The following is a 19,402-nucleotide window of genomic DNA, read 5'->3' as shown; positions in this document are numbered from 1 at the left end:
CTGGCTACATGTGCCTATTTAAAGGTAATTAAACACAATTAAAAAGCCAGTTCCTCGGTCACAGTAGCCACATTTTAAGTGCTCAAGAGCCACATGTGGCTAGTGGCGACTATAGTCGACGAGACATATATAGAGCATTGCCATCTTCACACAGAAACTTCTATAGGACAGGGCTCTTCTAGCCCGATTTTCTGCAAATGAGGAAACTAAGGCGAAGTGCGACCTGGCCAACCACGTTATGGGCAGATCCAGGCCTAGAGAAAAGGTACCCCGACCCCCAGGCCTACCTCACTGTCCTATTGCCTGTTATCTCCTTCCTCTATGCCTCTGGGGGCTGCCGACTCATGGCCCCTAGTGAGCCCAGCCCTTGGGCCCAGGGGCTGGACTGGTCCCAGGGGATGTTTATGACTGAGCAGAGCTCCGGGTGCTGCACATTCCTCCTAGAGTCAGACCTGCCGCCTGGCACTCAGGGCATTCATTAGCTTCTCTGAAGAGCCCCAGATCTTCCCGGAGCTGCCCTCTTCCTGGCCAGCCCTGGAGGCTGATAGGTTCAGGAGTGCTTGCTGATCTCTCTGATACCCTTGGGTGAGGCTAAAGGCTGTGTGGAATCCCTGTTGGAGAGGTACTTCTAGTCAAGGAGGGGTAGGAGGGGGACAGGGAATTGCACCCCTTGCATCTTCCAAGGTCTCCAAGTCCAGCACAAGGGGCATCTGGGAACAGGGTTTCTGCCAATCCAACCTTGGGGTCACATTTGGCGGGAACCGGATCTGTCTTCACCTGCAGCTCTGTGGGGAGTGTGATGGAAAGAGCAGCGAGTGGGGTGTCCTGGGGTGGGGATGGGGGGGTGAGAGGCCCTGGGAGGGGGCTCCTGGGAGCGCCCTGACCTCGCGGGCTGTTAGGAGGCGGAGGGGATGGGGGTTGGGGGAGAAGAGGGGAGCCTGGCAGCCAATGGGAGGGAGGATCTCGTTTCAAAAGGGTTAACCCACAGCCAATGGGAGCCTGGGGGAGCGGATCCTGCTCACTCCATTCAAGAATCCCAAGTATTCAAGATGGACGGCAGGGAGTGTGGAAGGAGAATCGGGGCGAGGGGGGTAGAGCCAGATCGGCGGAGGAGAGGGAGCTGCGGCCGGCCGGCCCCGGGCCCTCGGTCCCGGGGGACGGGTGTAGGCGCGGCCGCTGGGGATCCGAGCCCGGCCTGGGAGAAGGGTTGGCGGGGGGCGAGAGGGCGTGAGAGAGGGGGAGCGCGGCCGGGGAGGGAAGCCAAGAGGGAGGGAAGGGCAGAGAAAGAGCCCGGGAAGAAGGAGGTGGCAGGCAGAGGAACCTAACGAAGAGCCATGTGTAGGTATCGGGAGCTCCCAGAAGGGTAAAGCCACCGATTTTCGGTTTTATTCTCTCTCGGGGAGGGTAAGGGAGGGGGTGGTCTGGCTCTTTCTCTCCTCTTCATTTTCCCCCCTCTTCATTCTCTTCCACTCGTGGGCATCTCTTCTATCTTTTCCTTTTTAAACAACTGTAACTGGGAAGCACTAGGCATGTCTTGTTGGGGCGGCTTCACTGTCATTTTCCAGTGGGGGGTGTGGTGGGTGGGGAGGGGTCGGGGGCTCTGCTGAGCTGGGCTGCGGCTGGGCCATCTGTCCTTGCCCGGGTGTGTATGAGGGTGTGTGGCCTTGGAGGGTGTATTCAGAGGGGAACGCTGTGGCCGAAGGGCTGGAGCAGGGCAGGGAGTTCTGCATCTTGAGAAGTTGTGCGCTGAACCTACTGGGCTGTGTGTGTGTGGCCGGCCCGCCCCTGAGCAAGGAGTTGTGGGGTGTTAAGGGGTGCGGCGATGTGGGGGGAGCTGTGTGCTCACACTCCAGTGCTTGCTGTTTGGATTAAGTGTGTAGTTAAGGTTTGAGTTATGCAGCTAGTGTGTCTGGGAGTTGTGTGTGTGCACGTGTGTGGTCCAGCCTTGAGGTGTGTGTGTGGGGGGCACAGTTGGGTGTTGAGGGAGAACGCCCCTCACCCCCCACTTCCCCCCCTGCCCCTCTCATCCCATTCACAGAACATGGCTTTCAGGACCCTCCTGGTCTCCTGCTCCTGTCGCCATGGCTGCGGGGAGGGGGTGGGAGGAGACAGTTGGGGCCAGCCGCTGCCCCTGCTGCTCCAGCTAACCCTCCACCTGCCCTTTCTCTCCCTTCCACAGGCTGGGCCCCATCCCCTGCTGCTCTGGGGGGCAGGGGCCGGAAGATGGTGGCCAATGAGGAGGGGGAGTGGAGAGAACTTGAGCCGGGCCTCCCCTCCCCCATTTCCTCCTCGGTCTCTACACCGCCTCTGGAAGGAGCTGGGGGATGGCTCCTGGGCCCGAGGTGGGGGAGGGGCCCTGCTGGCTGGTGAATCGCTGGGAATCCCGCTCTGGAATGAGTTGGGTGTGAGAGCTGAGGGGATCTTGGCCCCAGCCCCCTCTATCTCTCGCTTCCCAAGGAGACATCTGGGCACTCCTTGGTGAAGAATCTTCCTGTAGTCTCCCTGAAGCTCGCTGGGCAGTCCTGTCTTTGCCCCTCTGCCCTCTGTTGACTTGATCTAGTTCCCAGCTGGGACTGGTTTGCCCAACCCAGGAGGAGAGGCCTGGTGACTGACCCTAGCGGGCCTTAGTTTCCGTCCATTAGAACTGTGCAAACTGTAGGACAGGGCCCGTGTTTGCAGATTACAGGAACAGACTCTGCCTGGGAAGGCGGGAGAGAATCTCTCCTGCTTCCTGAGGGGGGGTGGTGGTAGAAGGTTGGAGGGGCAGCCCAGAGGAAGAGCTCCCAAGTGGAATTCTGTCCTCCATCCCTCCTGTTGGCTGGGGAATGGGGAGGAGGCCTTCCCTCCCCCTCACCCGGAGGCCTTCATTGTTCAACACTGTGGAGGAATCACCCCATGCTTCTGCCCCCCCCCCGGGCTGCACACAGTTCACCAGGTCAGAACTGGAGCTGGGCCTCTGGGGCCATAGCTCTAGCCAAGAGTGCACCCCGCAAGAGCACTGAACCTTTGGCTATCCAGGTGTCCCTCCAGGGCAGTCTTCTGGCTTTGGGTTTTAACCAGTTGTTCATCCAGCATTGAAGCCCCCTCCACTAGGGCAGGATGGGGAAGTTATAGGTGAGCTTGAAGACTTCTTAGTGGGAGGCCCTGGATAAAACAGGAAGCTCAGATTGTAATCCCACTGCCAGTGAAAGCCTATTCCTACTGCTCAATACAAGAGGGAATCACCCTCACCATTTTGTTTCATGCTGAATCTATAAGATGGATGTTGAAGACCTCTGAGCAGAGATGCAGGGGTGAAGCATCACCCACAGCTTCCACCTCCAGGCTTGGAAGCTTCTCGGTGCCGCCTGGGGAACTGTGACTATAGTCCCCCACCCTCTGGTCCTGAAGCTTCATCTTAGGTTGTCCCCTTGATGCCTAGAATTCCCCTTTAAACTAAAAAGGAGAGAGCTTTAGAGTAGGGAAGAGTAGAAGTCTCTGTGGTCTTGGTCAGCAAGCTCCTTTCCAGAATGGAAGCTGGCAGAGATATTAATCCAGATAAACACAACTTCATGAGAGTGTCCCCCAAACTTCTGGGATTTCTACCATTCATTTCCTGTAAAGATTGAATCCCAAACTCAAGGCATCCAGCTGCCTCCGTGGACTTTGTTCCCCACCTCAAAACCTGAAGAAAAAGGTGGTCTCAGTACTGGGAAGGGCACAAGGAAGAAGGAAGAAGGTAGAAGGAGGAGAGGAGAGAAATAGAGATTGACCCTGAGAATGGAGAAGAAGGGAGGAAAGGCTGTACTGACGGTGAGAAGGGGCAGAGGGAGGCTGAGTGGGCCAGGGACTGGGAGAAGGGGTGAGGAGGCAGGGCCGGCATGCCTCTGCTGCAGGCCGGAGCTCTTTTCACATTGTGCTACTGTCTGCACCTACCACTAGCAGTGCAATGTTAAAAGGGCATTGGCCGTGTGGTGCTACCAGCGCCGGCTGCCTCCTCAGTGTGGAGACTTCCTCTCCCATCTGGGCGCCAATCAGCTACCCTGGTGGGAAAGTGAAAAGCCTCACTATTATAGTCAGACTAACAGCTCACATTTATGGAAACACTTCCGCATGCGTTCCATGTGCCAGACACCATGACACTTAACGTCATTGTGAACACTAATGACTTCTTGGCAAGTAATGCCCCCATTTTACAGATGAAAAAAATTGAGGACCAGAAGGTTTAAGCAGTATAGCCAAGGTTATGCAGCTCTAAAATCGCAGAGCCTAGATACAATGCTGTCCTAAGTTTGACAGCTTACCCCCCATCTTTTTGTAGACCTACCTGAAGAGGTTTGGATAGGTTCTCAACTGGAAGATTGCCTGAGCTGAGGGGTGGAAGGTTTTGATGCCATCTGCTGGTTGTATGAGGACATCTTCCAAAGTCTCAAGTCTTTAGAGAGAAAAAATGGTGGCTTGTTGGTCTAAGGAGGAGGAGTCCCCAGGCTTGGCCTGGGATTGGAGGGCGGGTAGAGAAGATTGGGAGACTCCCTGTCAGGATCTGAGTAGACCTCCATGAGAAAAGGGATACACAGGAAAAGGAAAAGTTAACCTAAAGGACTGTTTCCCGGGGACAGGACATGGGTTTTAGGACCCTGCTGGTCTCATTCCACACCTGTGGCTCCTTTCCTGGCCCTTGGGACATAGAAAGGAGACCTCATCTGGCCCTTGGGACACCTGTGGCTCCTTTCCTGGCCCTTGGGACATAGAAAGGAGACCTCATCTCCACCTGTAATTCCCAGCATGACCCCTCTTGGTCACAGGTATTTGATAATGGTTCTTGAGGGTATACCTGCCTGGGCATCCACGATTTGGACAGCATTGCCCATGGGCTGATCTTAGAGACTAAATAGGTTTCTGAGTCAAGTGCACAGGATGATCCTTCCAGGAGAGGTTACAAGGAACTTGAGAGCAATGACTGACTGCCATTTACTCCATTGTTTCCCACAGTGCCTACTTGGCTTAAACAAGAACTTCTTAAATTGAAAGAGGCATACTTGAGGATCCTTAAGAAAGCTGCTAGTTTGTGCCCAATTTTCTTTTTTCTTTCTTTTTTTTTTTTTCAAGTGTGTTTTTCCAGGATCCATCAGCTCCAAGTCAAGTAGTTGTTTCAATCTAGTTGTGGAGGGCACAGCTCACGGTGGCCTATGTGGGGATCGAACCGGCAACCTTGGTAAGAGCACTGTGCTCTAACCAACTGAGCTAACCGGCCGCCCATGTGCCCAATTTTCAAGGTCAGAGTTTGGGGCTTCAAAAACCTTCCAGAACTTTGGTGCAAGAAATAAGATCCAGCAGGACAGGGTTCTGGGTCCCTTGCTGGAGCCTGAGAGGATCTCTAGGCATCGCCAGGCATGCAGAAACTGAACGATGCGACAGACTCCCTCCCAAAGCCTCTCAGGTGGGGTGCTGGACATCATTCCTTAATGGCTTGCATTTGCCTTCTTGCACTTCTGTGTCTTCCAGTTCTCTTCCATCCTTTTGACCAGACAGCGTCTCCATTGACAGTAGTATTTGAGGCGGTACACAGTTTGCTTTATGTCCCTTACTTCAGTCTGTTAACATTTCCATTTGAGTCTCTTCTCTGGGCATGAAACAGCCATTTGATGCCACTCCACTCTTGTTAAAAAACAAGAACTTTTCAGTTTCCCAGTGCTCTTGGGATGAAATCTAGATTCCCTAAATTGTTTATGGCCACTGCCTGTCTTGCCTAAGCCATCTCATCTCTCACCCACTTGTACCTAGACCACTCCAGCTATAGAAAACTTATTTCCTCCTCAAATGGACTAAGTTTGAGCCACTTGATAGTTCTCTGCCTGAAATGTTTCCCCACCTCTCACTCTTCCTTATGCCCACCCAACTTCTCATCCTTAAAGAGCCATCATAGTGATCACTTCTGCAAAACCTACCTTGACTCCTCATATCTAGGCTAAGCCCCTCCTACAAGCTCCCAAGCTTATGCTTATGTTCAGAGCCCTTTGTTACCTACTGGAATTGCCTGGTTATTGTTTGTCTTTGCACTAAACCAAAAGCTCCATGAAGTCAGGCCATGGCTGCCTTGTTCTCTACTGTGTGCCCAGTGCTTAACACAATGCCTGGCGAGTAATAGTTGCTCTACAAATATTTGCAATGTCAATGAATGAATCTGGAAATAACAAGCTAGCTTACAAAAAACGATTTTTTTATGATGTGTACAGCCCTCCCTGCAGTTGTTAGTGACCCAACAATAATAGGAATTTCACATCATTTCCCCAAATTGGACTTGGGTCACATGGTTGCATTGATGCTGCAGTTTTGAGCTGTTTTGTTCTACCGCGTATCAACCGCCAAGGCAGCCACCTTGGCTGATGGATTTTCCTTTTAGCCTTAAGTGTGGCCATGAGCTGACCAAAACATTACAGAACCAGGTGGAAAGAATGGGACCCAAGAACACCCTATTTCAGGGATGAGCCCCTTCCAGGTATCCATTCCTGGATCCAGGCAAAAGTTGATTCGTTGTGAAGGGCTCTGGAAGACCCGCTGGTTTTGGATGCTCTAGCTGGGATACCGTTCACAAAAGCCATCCCTCTTGCTAAGGGAAAACTCCCCCTGGATCCCCAGCCCCAGTAAAAGCCCCGGTGGGGTCTTGCCCCGGTGGAAACAATTGCTGCCCCCTAGTGGCACCAAGGAACAGGCCCCTGGGAAGGGAGTGTGACTACATGGTACGAGCTCGAGGAAGGAAAGTCAGAGGATAATGCCTCACAGCTGCTTTTCCCCTTTTTATTAAAAAATAGACCCAAACACTATGTATCATACAAAAGTTTCGTTCGCTGGTGGCAGCCACGAGGAAGCCTGGCCCCGTAGCACTGATTTCCCACCTCCCCTCCAAGGGACTGGGTCCCAGGGAGCAGTGGCTGGGCCTCAGGTAATGCCCATAAAGACTGCTCACTCCAGAAACGGCCAGGCTGTTCCAGGGGCAGCTTTCCACACCCCACCCAATGGCAAAGGTTAGATACTCGAAAGTGCCTCTGTAGTGCCAAGATAAACAAGTGGAGTGAAATGGAAACCCCTGTGATTCCTTTATTTCCCAGGGCCTGGGATTGGGATTTTCCCCTCCACCCCCGAATCCTTTCTCCTACCAGTGGGGTGGGATACTTCACCCTCAGAGACTGGTATCCCCCAGTGTCTGAGGCCAGAATTTCACTCCAACCCAAGCCTTTTCTCATCTGTTCTTCTGTGGCCTAGAATCTACCAGCTCCGTGACTCCAGGTTTGTCCTCTGTTCACTCAGAGGTGGAGCAAAACCTGATTCCTCCCATGGTCCTCTCTGCCTGAGAATGCGCCCTGCCATCATCTCAATTTACCAGACTTTGGGGCTAGGAGGGCCCACAACCATCCCTTTTTCTCAGTTCTGTCTTCCCCTGACTTCTGCCCACTCCTGAGCCTTGAGCACCCCTGGGGTACCCCAGACCCCTGTTCCAAAGAGGCCTGGGAGTAATGAGGTGGAGGCGGGACGGGTTGGTGGGAGCTGGGTCCCCCCAGGGGTGGGGCAGTACTCATGCTGGTATGGACTGCTTGGCAGGGCCAGGGGACAGGTGTGGGAGGGTGGGGCATGCGGAGAAAGGGCACAGCCTGCCTGCCCTCAGTCCCAGCCGTTGTCCTTCACCATGTGTGACATTTCAATGATGTACTTCCCCTCCTTGTACTTCTGACTTGTCTCAAAGGCCTGTTCCTGGTGGAGAGGAAGCAGTGAATGTGGGACCAAGCAGTTCCCCTCCAGGCCCTCCAATCACCTTATTACCCTGCTCCCAAAGTCCCCCCACCCAGTCCTCCTAGACCTACCCTCTAACCTCTGGACCACGCAAAGACCTGACGTGGTCACTGGGGCTTGGAGGTCCATGGAGGGCCATCTCCCAGCTACTTACATATTTCCAGCCCAGTGTGGTTTTGCAGCTCTCGCAGAAAATATCAGCTACCGAGTGAAGCCCGGTGAGCAGGAGGCGCTGTTCAGCTGGCCCACAGCCCACGTTGACCCTGTCTCAGGAAACAGGAAGGGCCCAGCACCCAATGGGGTTGCTCTGTCAGTCCAACCCCCAAGTAGCCCAAAAGCTCTTCCATCTGGAGAGTTTACCCTGCCCAGCTGGAAGCCCCTGCCTTCAGCGGTTCTCCCCTTTATGGCTAGTGCCTGGGCCTTTTTCAATGTGGTGAGTCCAGTTCTGCCCATACTCCCCAGACTGAGTTTCTGAAGCCCTTTGCAAGAGGGGAGGAAAAGCAGAAGGTACGAGGCCATCTTCTGGTGCCTAACCCCCTTTCTCCTCAGAATTATGCACACACGCAAGCACGCACGCACAAGGAAGGGTGGACTCACACGGAATTAAACAGGTAGGCTCGGCCATGGCTCCCTTGGAAGGACTGTGGAGACACAGGACAGACAGTGACTACTGGGTGGCCCACAGCCCCACTGCCTGAATCCCAAGGGGCATGGAAGAGGGAGGATGGGTACCTTGTCTCACCCCAGGTGAGTTTGGACAAGCCTGGTGGGAGAGAGGAAAGAAGTGGCAGTACCTTAGAAATAAGCTCATCATGTTTGGCCAGATGTGCACGGCAGTGGACGCAGCTGTAAGTGCGATGGCAGCGGGGCAGGTAGCTACGGAACGTCTTGGTGGGGAGGCAGGCAGGGCCTGGGCCAGGGTCACAGCTGGGCATGACGGGCTGGAGGACGATGCCCTGGCGGGCTGGAGGGGCTGGCGCTGTGCAGCCCCCACACAGGCGGTCGCAGGTAAAGCAGCGGAGCAGGTTGGCTAGAGCCGTGTTTCAGGACAGGAGGAATGTGGGGGGGCTGCCCGGCCAGGGCCCCCCCAGACGTGAACCAGATAGAAATGAAAGTCACCTGGGAAGGGGGGGAAGGTGCGTCAGAAGAGCTGTGACCTCATGAGAAGCCCCTCTTGAGGGAATAGAGAAGATGGGGCTTGCCTCACCCCTGCCCCTACTTCCCTATCCCATCAACCCTCTCAGCATTCAGTTGCACTGAGCCTCCCAGTCCCCTGGATTCCCATTTGCTCGGGCAAGCCTGGCCTCTGGGACCATAGCCGGGGAGGTAGTGTCTCCCTCGTGGGACGGGAGCAGCCCGCGGGCACAATGCTGCCATGGGAGCGACGTCTGCAGTGCTCGCCTTGATTTCAGTTCTTTGGTGAGGATCTGCCTTCCAATGCTCTGATAGGGTCTGGAGCTCACAGTCTTAAAAGTTGGGGATTCCTGGCAGTTTTTCTATTCCGTGGCCTCCATTTGTCATACAGTTGGTCCTTAATACTTTTTGTGTGGGAAGAGGGGCATGACGAATAGGAGGGAGAGCAGGCTGTCTTACACCCTGCTTCAGCCCGCTCCTGGGGTCAGGGTCCTGCTCTCTGCGAAGCAGAACTGCATGGATGCCTCCTTTGGTGCCAAGGACATCAGATGTGGCTGCTTCCCGGTCCTGACCGCTCATTTTGGCCCAGAGGCAGCACCTTGCTGTCTTCCCAGCCTCTGAGCCCCTTGGCTTCTATCTACTGCTCCTTACTGTTGCCTTTGCCCTCAGTTATGGACTTTAGGCTCCCAGCTGTAGGACAGAAACTGTCCTTTAGGCAGATCTGACAGCTGGAACCAATGGGAAATGGGGACCACAGGGAAGCCAGCACTCCCGGGCCGGGTGGTGTAGTGTGGGGGTAACGTCCACAACAGGTAGCAAGAGAGGGACTCTCATTTTCAAAAGCTGTGCTTTGGAGTACAAGGCAGAGAATGCTTCTTTCCACCTCCCAGGAGCAGGGACAAACAGCAATACCTCTGTGGGTGACAGAAGGAAAATAATTGCTGGGTTCTGATTACGAATCTTGAGAAAGATGTTGATACTTGTCCAAACTCCACCCCCAAGTGGATGAGGGTGCCGGAGTCAGGATAAGAAGGGAGGTGTCCTCTGTGGGCTCTGATAAGCAGGTGAGCTTCTGCCTTCTTCATGGGCCCTTCAGGCCCCACTGTGGGTGGCATAGCCCAAGTCTGGTTCAGAGGTGCCAGCTGGGTGTTCTGGCAACTAGGCCACGAAACTGAACAGGCAACTGGGTAGTCGGGCAAACGGGCTCTCATCCTGTCCTCTGCGGTGGCTGCTGGTGGCCCAGCTGTTCGTTTTTCCAGGGGTCATCAGTCTCTCCACTAAACCCCCATCAGGGACCGTCTTCAGTTTCAGGTCCTCTCCCTGTGGCTGGGCCCCAGGAAGACACCTTGGGCTGAGTTCAGGGTGACATTGGGCTCTGGCCGCAGGAAATGGGCCCTCCTCACCAGCACACTGGTCAGCGTCCACTTCACCAGTCGGCCTCCAACTTTGCCTGCAAGTACCCCTCTGCTGCTCCACCTAGCACACCTTCAGGGGCTCGGGGAGGGGGCCAGCCAGGTCCCTGCTCTCCCTCCTTCCCCAGCCTCCATCACGCCTCCCGCCCCCTTTCCCTAATGCTTCCCCATCAAGCCAGGAGAGGCTGCACTGAAGGCTAGAGGAGGGGGAGGAGGGGTCACTTCTTCCCCATCTCAGATCGCAGGGAAAAGCACGTTGGGCAAATGACTGGGGGAAAAACAAAGGCAAGCTAGCTGAGTGCTGGGGAGAGGATGTTTCCCCAAGTGAGCCAAGGATGGACCGTGGGAGGCAGGGGAGAGGGAGGTCTGGGGTGGGGGTGCCGGGGAACCATCCCCGACAGCAGAGGCCCAGAGGCGGAGGTTGGAGGAACCAGGTTCGAATCCGATGCCTCTCGGGAGGGGAAAAAAAGGGAGGAGGCCACCTGCTCACAATGGATTTTCTCATCTGCTCTGAGGCTTCGGCCCCCTCTGGGCTGGCATTCTCAGCATGGTATGGTCCAAAATCATTAGCAGCACAACCAGCTCCCTGGGCGGGCTTTGGGGGGTCCACACCAGCAGCAAAACAATAAACAGTGATGCCTAATGCTGCAGCCAAAGTTGCCAGGAAATAAGTGCGGGAACCGTCAGCGCTTGGAGAGGGATGGAGGCACTGAGAGCGGAGCGGAGGCAGCAGGGAGGGGGAAGGGAGGACAAAGGGTGGATGAATAATGCTTTTGCAAAGGGGAGAAAGCAACACGCAGCAGGAGGAGGAAATTTGCAAAGGGAAAAAAAATTCATTTGGAGAAGGGCTGCCCCCTCACCTTGAGGTCTGCTCCAGAGATCTCCGTCTATCTCTCTTTTTCTCAATCTCTCTGCTCACTCTTCTCTCTTCTCTTTCCGCTCCTTCAATTGAGAAGGGGATGGGGGCAGGGAGGGGAATAGGGGCTCAGGACGGGCTGCAAAGCTGGCCAGCTGCTGGGGGGCCAGAGGTTGTCTCCCGTCTGTACCTCGGTCTGTGGGTGAATGTAGCTGTGTGTTGTGGAACTGCATCATAACACTGTGAGTCATCCCTCCCCCCACCCCCCTCACCTCCCACGTCAGAGCAGGGCTGGGAGACACAGGAGGCGGGTTGGGAGGGAGGGGGGGCAGGAATCGAGGGATGGGGATGGGGGAGTGGGGCAAGGGTTGGGAGCAGACGGACAGGACCAGGAGGGTACGAGAAAGAGGAGAGGCTGGTTACTGAGGAGGAAGGCAGTGTGGCCAAGGAGAACCTGGGGGAAGGATAGGGCTGGGCAAGGATGGAGTACGGGCGGCAGGGCTGGAGGAGAGGAGGGGGCAAGGCAAGTGACGGTGAGAGATGGATGCAGAGTGGCGCCTGCACACATTCAAAATGATACATTCCTCATTTCAGCTCAGAGGGACACCAGCCCTGATGCAGAGAAAAGAAAGACATACTAGTTGTCACATATGGCAAACTGTGCCCCCAAGCTTGTACCAGGCATTTGCAAACCTCAAAGCCTCAGCTTACTAGCCTACCCCACCAAGGAATCATAGAGCAAATGCGACATCCCATGTGTGGGAACCTCTTATCAACTATCTCCAAATTGCTTGTGTTTCATGAACAGAGACACCGCATTACATAAGGTTCTCTACCGGTTGTAAACTTTCTGAGGCATGTCCTGGGGGCAGTTCCTCTGTTCGCCCCAGGACAACAATGCCTAAGTGCAGAGGTGATGCTCCCAAAACAGCAGATGAATTGCACCTTCAGGCGTGGTCCCAGTGTCTGGCTTTGGTTTCAAAGAGACCTGAGATAGAATCCCATCTCTGCCACTGTACTCACCAGGAACCACTGGGCAAGTTCCTGATCCTCTCTGTGCCCCAGGTTTCCTCTTCTGCTAAATGAAGTTAACAATATTTCCCTCACAGAGACGCGCAGCAAAGTGAGATGACATGTAAATAGCTAAAACGTGCCTGACACCTGATAGGTACTTAGTAAACAGCCGTTACTGTTATTGCAAAAGTATGTTCTCAACTTGATACCCTGAAACCCAGAGAGAGGGTTTATTATTAAATTACGATAGCTCAAGAGACACGTGCCAAATTTGTATCGTTTGAAGAACTCACTTCTTTCAGTGCTATCTTTCTATCAGCTTCCAGTTATATTTCATTTGACTCAGAATATTTCTTATGGGGGCGGCCAGTTAGCTCAGTTGGTTAGAGTGCGGTGCTCTTAACAACAAGGTTGCTGCTTCACTCCCCACATGGGCCAGTGTGAGCTGTGCCCTCCACAACTAAAGTGAAACAACTACTTGACTTGGAGTTGATGGGTCCTGGAAAAAAAGACACTTAAAATAAAAGTTTAAAAAATATATTTCTTATGAAGTGCTGCCCTGTGCATGTCATGAAAGTATGTGGACACAGAACACATCCTCTAAGAGAAACTCCTTGATTTCTAACAGAGGCTAACATTCAGGAAATGAAGTTTCACAGAGATGGGGGCTTACAGAAAGGACTGCTTGCGGTGGTTTGTTTTTCTTTCAAAAGTAAGGTAGGATTCAGAGTGAAGGAATATTCAAAATCTGGCTGGTATCATTCTGTGATATCATTGCTATCTTTTTCTGTGGATTTCCTGTATTTCTTCCTAACCAATTACTTCAAACAAAAAATTAACCTGAACTTTTATTTTAATGAGGCACCAGATAGTCCCTCAAAAAATACTTTTAATATATAACCTCTTTGCCTTCCATCCTCAATAACTAATGGCATCTTCTGATGCAAGATTTACATAAAGCCTTTTTAAATATATATTTTTTAAAAAGTAAGGTAAGGAAATGTAATGGGACGCATTGCTAGCTGGGTGTGAATAAAGGAATTCTAAATATTTAATCAGAAGATTCTGGGGTTTAAGGTAAATTCTGAAAACACAATGTAGGTGATAGTAACAGAACTTTGAAATTGAGAGGGAAAACTCGGTAAAGAAAGAAGAGGGAAGTGTTCTTGACTGGGCAACAGGTAAGAAAGGAAATATAAATACAGGAGGAATATGTGAAACAATTATTGAGGAAAACAGTGGGAAGTGGGAAAACAGAAGGTGAGTAGTTTTAGGACAAGGATTAAAAGTTTGGAAGCAAAAAGAATATCAGTTTAAATTAACTTGGGAAGAAAATGATCAAGGGAGTTTAGCTGGAGAGGAGATTAGAAAAGATATGAGGACAGTGTTATTTGGTTTGGAGGTGGGGTGCAGATGACAGGAGTGCTTGGTGAAAGAGAAAAGAGAGTTTGTAGGCAAGCACAGATGCATTAAATGTGCCCTGACTCTTTCTGTGTTTAGAAAGCAAAATGGAGAAAAGTCTAAGCCGGGGTGGGGGTGTTTCTTTTCCCTAAATTCAGTTTGAGATAGCTATACAATATTCAAATAAAGATGACCTTCAGCTAATTGGAAGAAATTGCCTCAGGGGAGAGAGTGTGGAGGCAAAGAAAAAGATCTGGGAAATAGACTGCACAGAAACAGGAGAAGATGAACTCACTCATGGAGAAAACTTGCGAATGAAAGACGAATTGAATTTTTGAAGAATGGTGAAAGATTAGGGAATATCTAATAGTTCATTGAAGAGTTAATGCATGCATGGTGAATGCATGAACTATTTAAAGCAAACTATCAAAGAAAAAACTGTGAGAAGTAAGGATGGCACTCTTCGAAAGTGAGTGCTAAGGTAGGGTCAGTGGGACAAAGGCAAACCAGAAAATCTTTCTGGGCTTTCAGTCCAGATTAACCATGTGACCTGGACTCAAAAAAGTACTCATCTGTAAGGTAGGGATGACAATGATAGTATGTACTTCACAGGGCTCTTCTGAGGATTAAATGAATTTACACCTGTAAAGCCCTAGGACAGTACCTGTCATCTAACGCTACATAAGTGTTTGCTATTATATTAACTGGACTCAGACTCCAAGATCCTGGGTTTGAGTCCTAACTTGGTCAAGTCCCTTCACCTATCTTCATCTCCCCCTCATCTGAAATTGGAGATAATAAAACTTACTTTCCAGGGTGACTGTGAAGAAAGGTAACCTGAAAGGGCTTTGAAAAATGGAAACCACTGTAACAAATGGGTGGCATTATTATAGCCCCCCTTCCTCAGACTGTAATAAAAACTTAAAAGCTGACATCAAATGTTTTCCGTTTTACAGGCATCGTGCTTTAGTACTTGGTACATCGTGCTTTAGTACAGGCATTAGTACTTTGTGTATCATCCCATTCAATCATCAAAACGACATTAAGAGGTTGGGTACCGTTATCACCCCCATTTTACAGAACAAGAAACTGGATCTCAGAGCGTTTAAGCCTATGATTCGCCCAAAGTCACAAGGTGAGCAAGTCGCAGAGCCAAGAATACAAGATTCCAAAGCCCAGGCTGGGAGACGTGGCTTATAGACGTAGCCCGACCTGTGGACCTTGTGTAACTGTCAGGGACTGAGGGAGGGCAAAGAGGCCCCAACCAAACTCCCCCCTCAAAAGAAGAGAGGTGGTCGGGTAATGACTGGGTAAAGAGTAACCGGAAGAAATTCTTGGGTTTTTATGCAAAAACCTTGTTTTTAATGCTCTCTAGGTGCCAAGGAACGAGTCAGGTAGGGGATGACAGCCCAGGTGGGCATCTGACAGGCTATTTTCCTCCACTTTCCCTACGCCTAGGTTTCTTCGTGTCCCAGAGGGGTTTGCCAATTTCGTCACTTCCTGGCTTGTGGTCCAGGCAAGCAGGCTATCGTGGGACCTTAACAGTGAGTCCCCCTCCGTTCTCCTTCCTGGGTAACAGGTGAGTGGGAACACGGGGCAAGAAACCACATGGGCCGCGCCCACACGACCCACGGCTCCTCGACCGGTCCCCGCCCCGCGCGGGGGCGTAACCGGCACTCCTACCCGCGTCCCGCCCACTTTGCGAACAACGATGGCCGCAGCCCCTCCCACTTTTGACGTCACGACCAAAATAAACCTTTAATACAACTCCCAGAAGGCCGAGCGGCTGCACAAGCTCAACTGTTGTACAACTACATATCCCAAGGGTCATTGCGCCACCGTGTCTCCTCCACTGCGCAAGTGCAGAACCACCCTTGTTTCCGGCGTGGGTCCCCGCGAGCTTAGGTCCCGTGTGGGAGGGCTTCTCCGTTTAACATTTGGGGCTCGTGGCTGTGCAGGTGAGATAATAAGTTCAGGGAAGCAACTGGCGCTTCCTTGGGGCCTGGGCAGATTTTGTGTCTGGGGAGGCTGGGACAAATGCCGGACCTAAAGCTGCAGTCTTGTATCAGAAATACACTGGTACCTCGGTTTTTGAATGTCTCCATTGACGAATATTTTGGTTTATAAACACTGTAAATTTTATGGAGCTATGGTATCATTAGATGGTAAAGTTCATGCTAAATTTGTAGTTTTAGGGGTTGATTTTAAAGGTCTGGAACTGACTAATCCATTTTGTATTACTTTCTGTGGGGATACCCGCCTCTGTTTTCCAAACGTTTCGGAACTCAAACGGTCTTCCGGAACGGATTATGTTAGCAAACGGAGGTACCACTGTAATTCTTAATTATTCCTTGGCGTTTTCTAGCTCACGAAGTGTTTTTTCCCCCTCCATCGATCCCTGTTAATCCCCAGAACAACACTTTTGTGTGGGGAAGTGTAAGTGCCTCCGGTTGCCAGCTGAGGAAAAGGATCGCACTACTAGTCGTTGCTGAGCAGGGCCTTAATGCTGCTTTCTAAGTTCAGACCAGGTATTCTCTTCTTTGCATACGGATCGCAGACGCCCTTTCTTGTTGACTAAGGGTTGGGGAGTCGGCATCCCTTGCTTTCTCAAGTCTGGAGTATCCCAGTACAGTGAAGGGAATGGTGAGATAATGTAACCCAATGTTCTGTCAATCTGTAGATCCAGTTTTCTAATTACGTCTGAGTCATTTAGTCACTTGGTGTATTTGTAGAGGTGCCTCTGGGTTTTAAAGTCCTACTCTAGTTACTAGAGATGCAGCAGCAAAACAAAAATGCCCAACCCTACTGAGGATAGACAGACAATAAAATATGTGAGACAGATGGTGATGAGCGATAAGGAGAAAAATAAAGCAAGATAAGGAGTAGCATCCACTGGAGGATTCTGAACAGAGTTCTGACTTGTTTAGATCTGAAATTTAATTTGTGTTGTAGGCACAACAGCTACACAGAAAAGATGGGAGAGGAGGCCAATGATGACAAGAAGCCAGCGACCAAATTTGAGCTAGAGCGAGAAACAGAACTTCGCTTTGAGGTGGAGGCATCTCAGTCAGTTCAGTTGGAGCTGCTGGCTGGCATGGCCGAAATCTTTGGCACAGAGCTGACCCGAAACAAGAAATTCACCTTTGATGCTGGTGCCAAGGTGGCTGTTTTCACTTGGCATGGTTGTTCTCTACAGCTGAGTGGCCGCACGGAGGTGGCATATGTCTCGAAGGACACCCCTATGTTGCTTTACCTCAACACTCATACAGCCTTGGAGCAGATGAGGAGGCAGGCGGAGAAGGAAGAGGAGCGAGGCCCCCGGGTGATGGTAGTGGGCCCCACTGATGTGGGCAAGTCCACAGTGTGCCGTCTGCTGCTCAACTACGCAGTGCGTTTGGGCCGCCGCCCCACTTACGTGGAGCTGGATGTGGGCCAAGGCTCTGTTTCTATCCCTGGCACCATGGGAGCTCTCTACATTGAGCGGCCCGCAGATGTTGAAGAGGGATTCTCTATCCAGGCCCCTCTGGTGTATCATTTTGGCTCCACCACTCCTGGCACCAACATCAAGCTTTATAACAAGGTCAGAGCCAAGGTTGGGTGGAGGGAAGGGCGGCTATTGAGGTAGGAAGCTGTGCAGAGGTTTGCTAGTTAAAACTGTCTACAGATACTGCTTTGCTCCCTTAGCTGGTATTGCCACATGATTTCAGAAAAGACAGTTTTAGATATAAGTCAACCTCAGATTGTAAATGTTTCTGTGGACCTATTCTTAAGGAATTATGAAATTTCTATAAATTCCCATGTGGAACATGAAACAGGAGACAGAAGAAACAACATAAACATTAAATCCATCTTGTGGGGGTCAAAACCACAGCCATTGTAAAATGTTGTTTTTCTTGTACGTTAACAGCACTTCTTCTAAAGAGGGACAAAATAGCTATGGATTTGTTCGTTTTTGCGTTTTTTTTTCCCCTCACCTTGATCCTTTCTTCTGCAGATTACATCTCGTTTAGCAGATGTGTTCAACCAAAGATGTGAAGTGAACCGAAGGGCCTCTGTGAGTGGCTGTGTCATTAACACCTGTGGCTGGGTGAAGGGCTCTGGTTACCAGGCCCTGGTGCATGCAGCCTCAGCTTTTGAGGTGGATGTGGTTGTGGTTCTGGATCAAGAACGACTGTACAATGAACTGAAACGGGACTTGCCTCACTTTGTACGTACTGTGCTGCTCCCTAAATCAGGAGGTGTGGTTGAGCGCTCTAAGGACTTCCGGCGGGAATGTAGGGATGAGCGTATCCGTGAGTATTTCTATGGATTCCGAGGCTGTTTCTATCCCCATGCCTTCAATGTCAAGTTTTCAGATGTGAAAATCTACAAAGTTGGGGCACCCACAATCCCAGACTCCTGTTTGCCTTTGGGCATGTCCCAGGAGGACAATCAGCTCAAGCTAGTACCTGTCACCCCTGGCCGAGACATGGTGCACCACCTCCTGAGTGTTAGCACTGCAGAGGGCACAGAGGAGAACCTTTCTGAGACCAGTGTGGCGGGCTTCATTGTGGTGACCAGCGTGGACCTGGAGCATCAGATGTTTACTGTTCTCTCTCCAGCCCCCCGCCCACTGCCTAAGAACTTCCTTCTCATCATGGATATCCGGTTCATGGATCTTAAATAGAGATCAGCAGGAAGCCTTGCTGCCTGGGGTATGGAGATCTGGCCATCACCAAAGGCAGGTGGGCTGAGGTATGAGAATCTGTTGAGAACAGGCTGACAAGTAAATAGTGGCTAGTAGAAAGTTTATGTTCTACCTCTAAAAACCAGTGGTGGTAACCCACCTCTTCTAATCTGGGACCAAAAGGAAAACCATGGGAATATAATTGGTTTCTTTGATCCCGAGGGGCTGCTTTGAAATCTTGCAAGCCCTGGGGAATCCCATTTTTTCACTGTTTTTATCACTGCTTTATATTTTCTATATAGTACTTGTTATCCCATTTATCCAGAATGAAACATTGTGTTAAAAGTCCTCCTTGCAATAAAGTTCAAACTTAGGAAAAAATTATTTTAATAAATATTTTTGCCATATCACAGAAGTTGCTATAGTTTTTTAAAATTGTTTTTTTCCCCCTAAGAATTATAGAAATATCATTGTTATGATCTATTGCTAAATGCTTAGAAGAGAGGAAAGCCAAGAGCCCACCTGTGAGCCAAACAGGTGAATTTTTATGATGGTTCCCCTTCTGCACTTAACTAGATGGCAAATCTGTTGCCAGAGCCAGGGTTACTATGAGAAACCAAACAGGCTGGTGATAAACTTGGGATGAGATTTCAGATCTAATCATTTTCCAGAGATGGCTCATTTTCTCCCAGCTGTAGCTATCTTTCCTATTGTCTATTTGATTGGAATCGGGCCCTAAATCAAAGTGTAAATTGAGCTTTCAAGGAAAAGCCCATGCTCTGATCTCTTGCAAATGATTGGGTTCCTAGTTTGAACCTGGATTATTGAATAAGTATCTATGCCCTTTAATCTTTCTCTCCACAAGTATTTATTGAGCACCTACTATTTGCTAGATTCTAGGTAGGGAACAGGATAGACTAAAAGTCTTATGGAATTTACAGAACAAACACAAAAAACATAAGTGCTATATACAGAGACTTAAAATTGGGTGATATGGGACAGTGACTGAGAGGCTACTTTAGATTGGGTGGTCAGGAAAGGCCTTTCCTAAGCAAACACTTCGAGTTAAGACCTAAATAGCTGTGTAAAATTTGGGCAAAATATTCCTGGTGGAGGAAACGGTGTGAAAACTTAAAGGAAAAAGCTTGACGT

The 19,402-nt window shown here is 50.8% G+C and overlaps 2 protein-coding genes across 6 annotated transcripts; one reads left to right on the top strand and one right to left on the bottom strand.

Moving 5' to 3' along the window:
* The first annotated feature begins 292 nt into the window (after nt 1-292).
* CLP1 (cleavage factor polyribonucleotide kinase subunit 1) lies at nt 293-18,662 on the top strand. Of its 5 annotated transcripts, XM_081064624.1 has the most exons (6): nt 293-1,338; nt 14,665-14,719; nt 15,043-15,163; nt 15,997-16,112; nt 16,537-17,164; nt 17,579-18,662. In XM_081064624.1, the coding sequence occupies exons 5-6, from the start codon at nt 16,559-16,561 to the stop codon at nt 18,248-18,250; spliced, it is 1,278 nt and encodes a 425-aa protein (XP_080920750.1). In that variant the 5' UTR covers nt 293-1,338; nt 14,665-14,719; nt 15,043-15,163; nt 15,997-16,112; nt 16,537-16,558; the 3' UTR covers nt 18,251-18,662. The 5 variants fall into 5 exon arrangements, with proteins under 5 accessions (XP_080920750.1, XP_080920746.1, XP_080920747.1 ...); XM_081064620.1 differs by lacking the exon at nt 15,997-16,112; XM_081064621.1 differs by lacking the exons at nt 14,665-14,719; nt 15,997-16,112.
* Nucleotides 6,764-11,419, bottom strand: YPEL4 (yippee like 4). Its single transcript, XM_081064678.1, has 5 exons — nt 11,174-11,419; nt 8,562-8,886; nt 8,365-8,408; nt 7,922-8,030; nt 6,764-7,728 (listed from the first exon to the last, which is right to left on the bottom strand). Exons 2-5 carry the CDS (start codon nt 8,700-8,702, stop codon nt 7,639-7,641), a joined length of 384 nt encoding a protein of 127 aa, XP_080920804.1. The 5' UTR covers nt 8,703-8,886; nt 11,174-11,419; the 3' UTR covers nt 6,764-7,638.
* Nucleotides 18,663-19,402: the final 740 nt, after the last annotated feature.

The sequence above is a fragment of the Rhinolophus hipposideros genome, assembly GCF_964194185.1.
Source record: "Rhinolophus hipposideros genome assembly, chromosome: 10".
Classification (NCBI taxonomy): domain Eukaryota; kingdom Metazoa; phylum Chordata; class Mammalia; order Chiroptera; family Rhinolophidae; genus Rhinolophus; species Rhinolophus hipposideros.
This window is presented reverse-complemented; position numbering and strand designations above follow the sequence as displayed.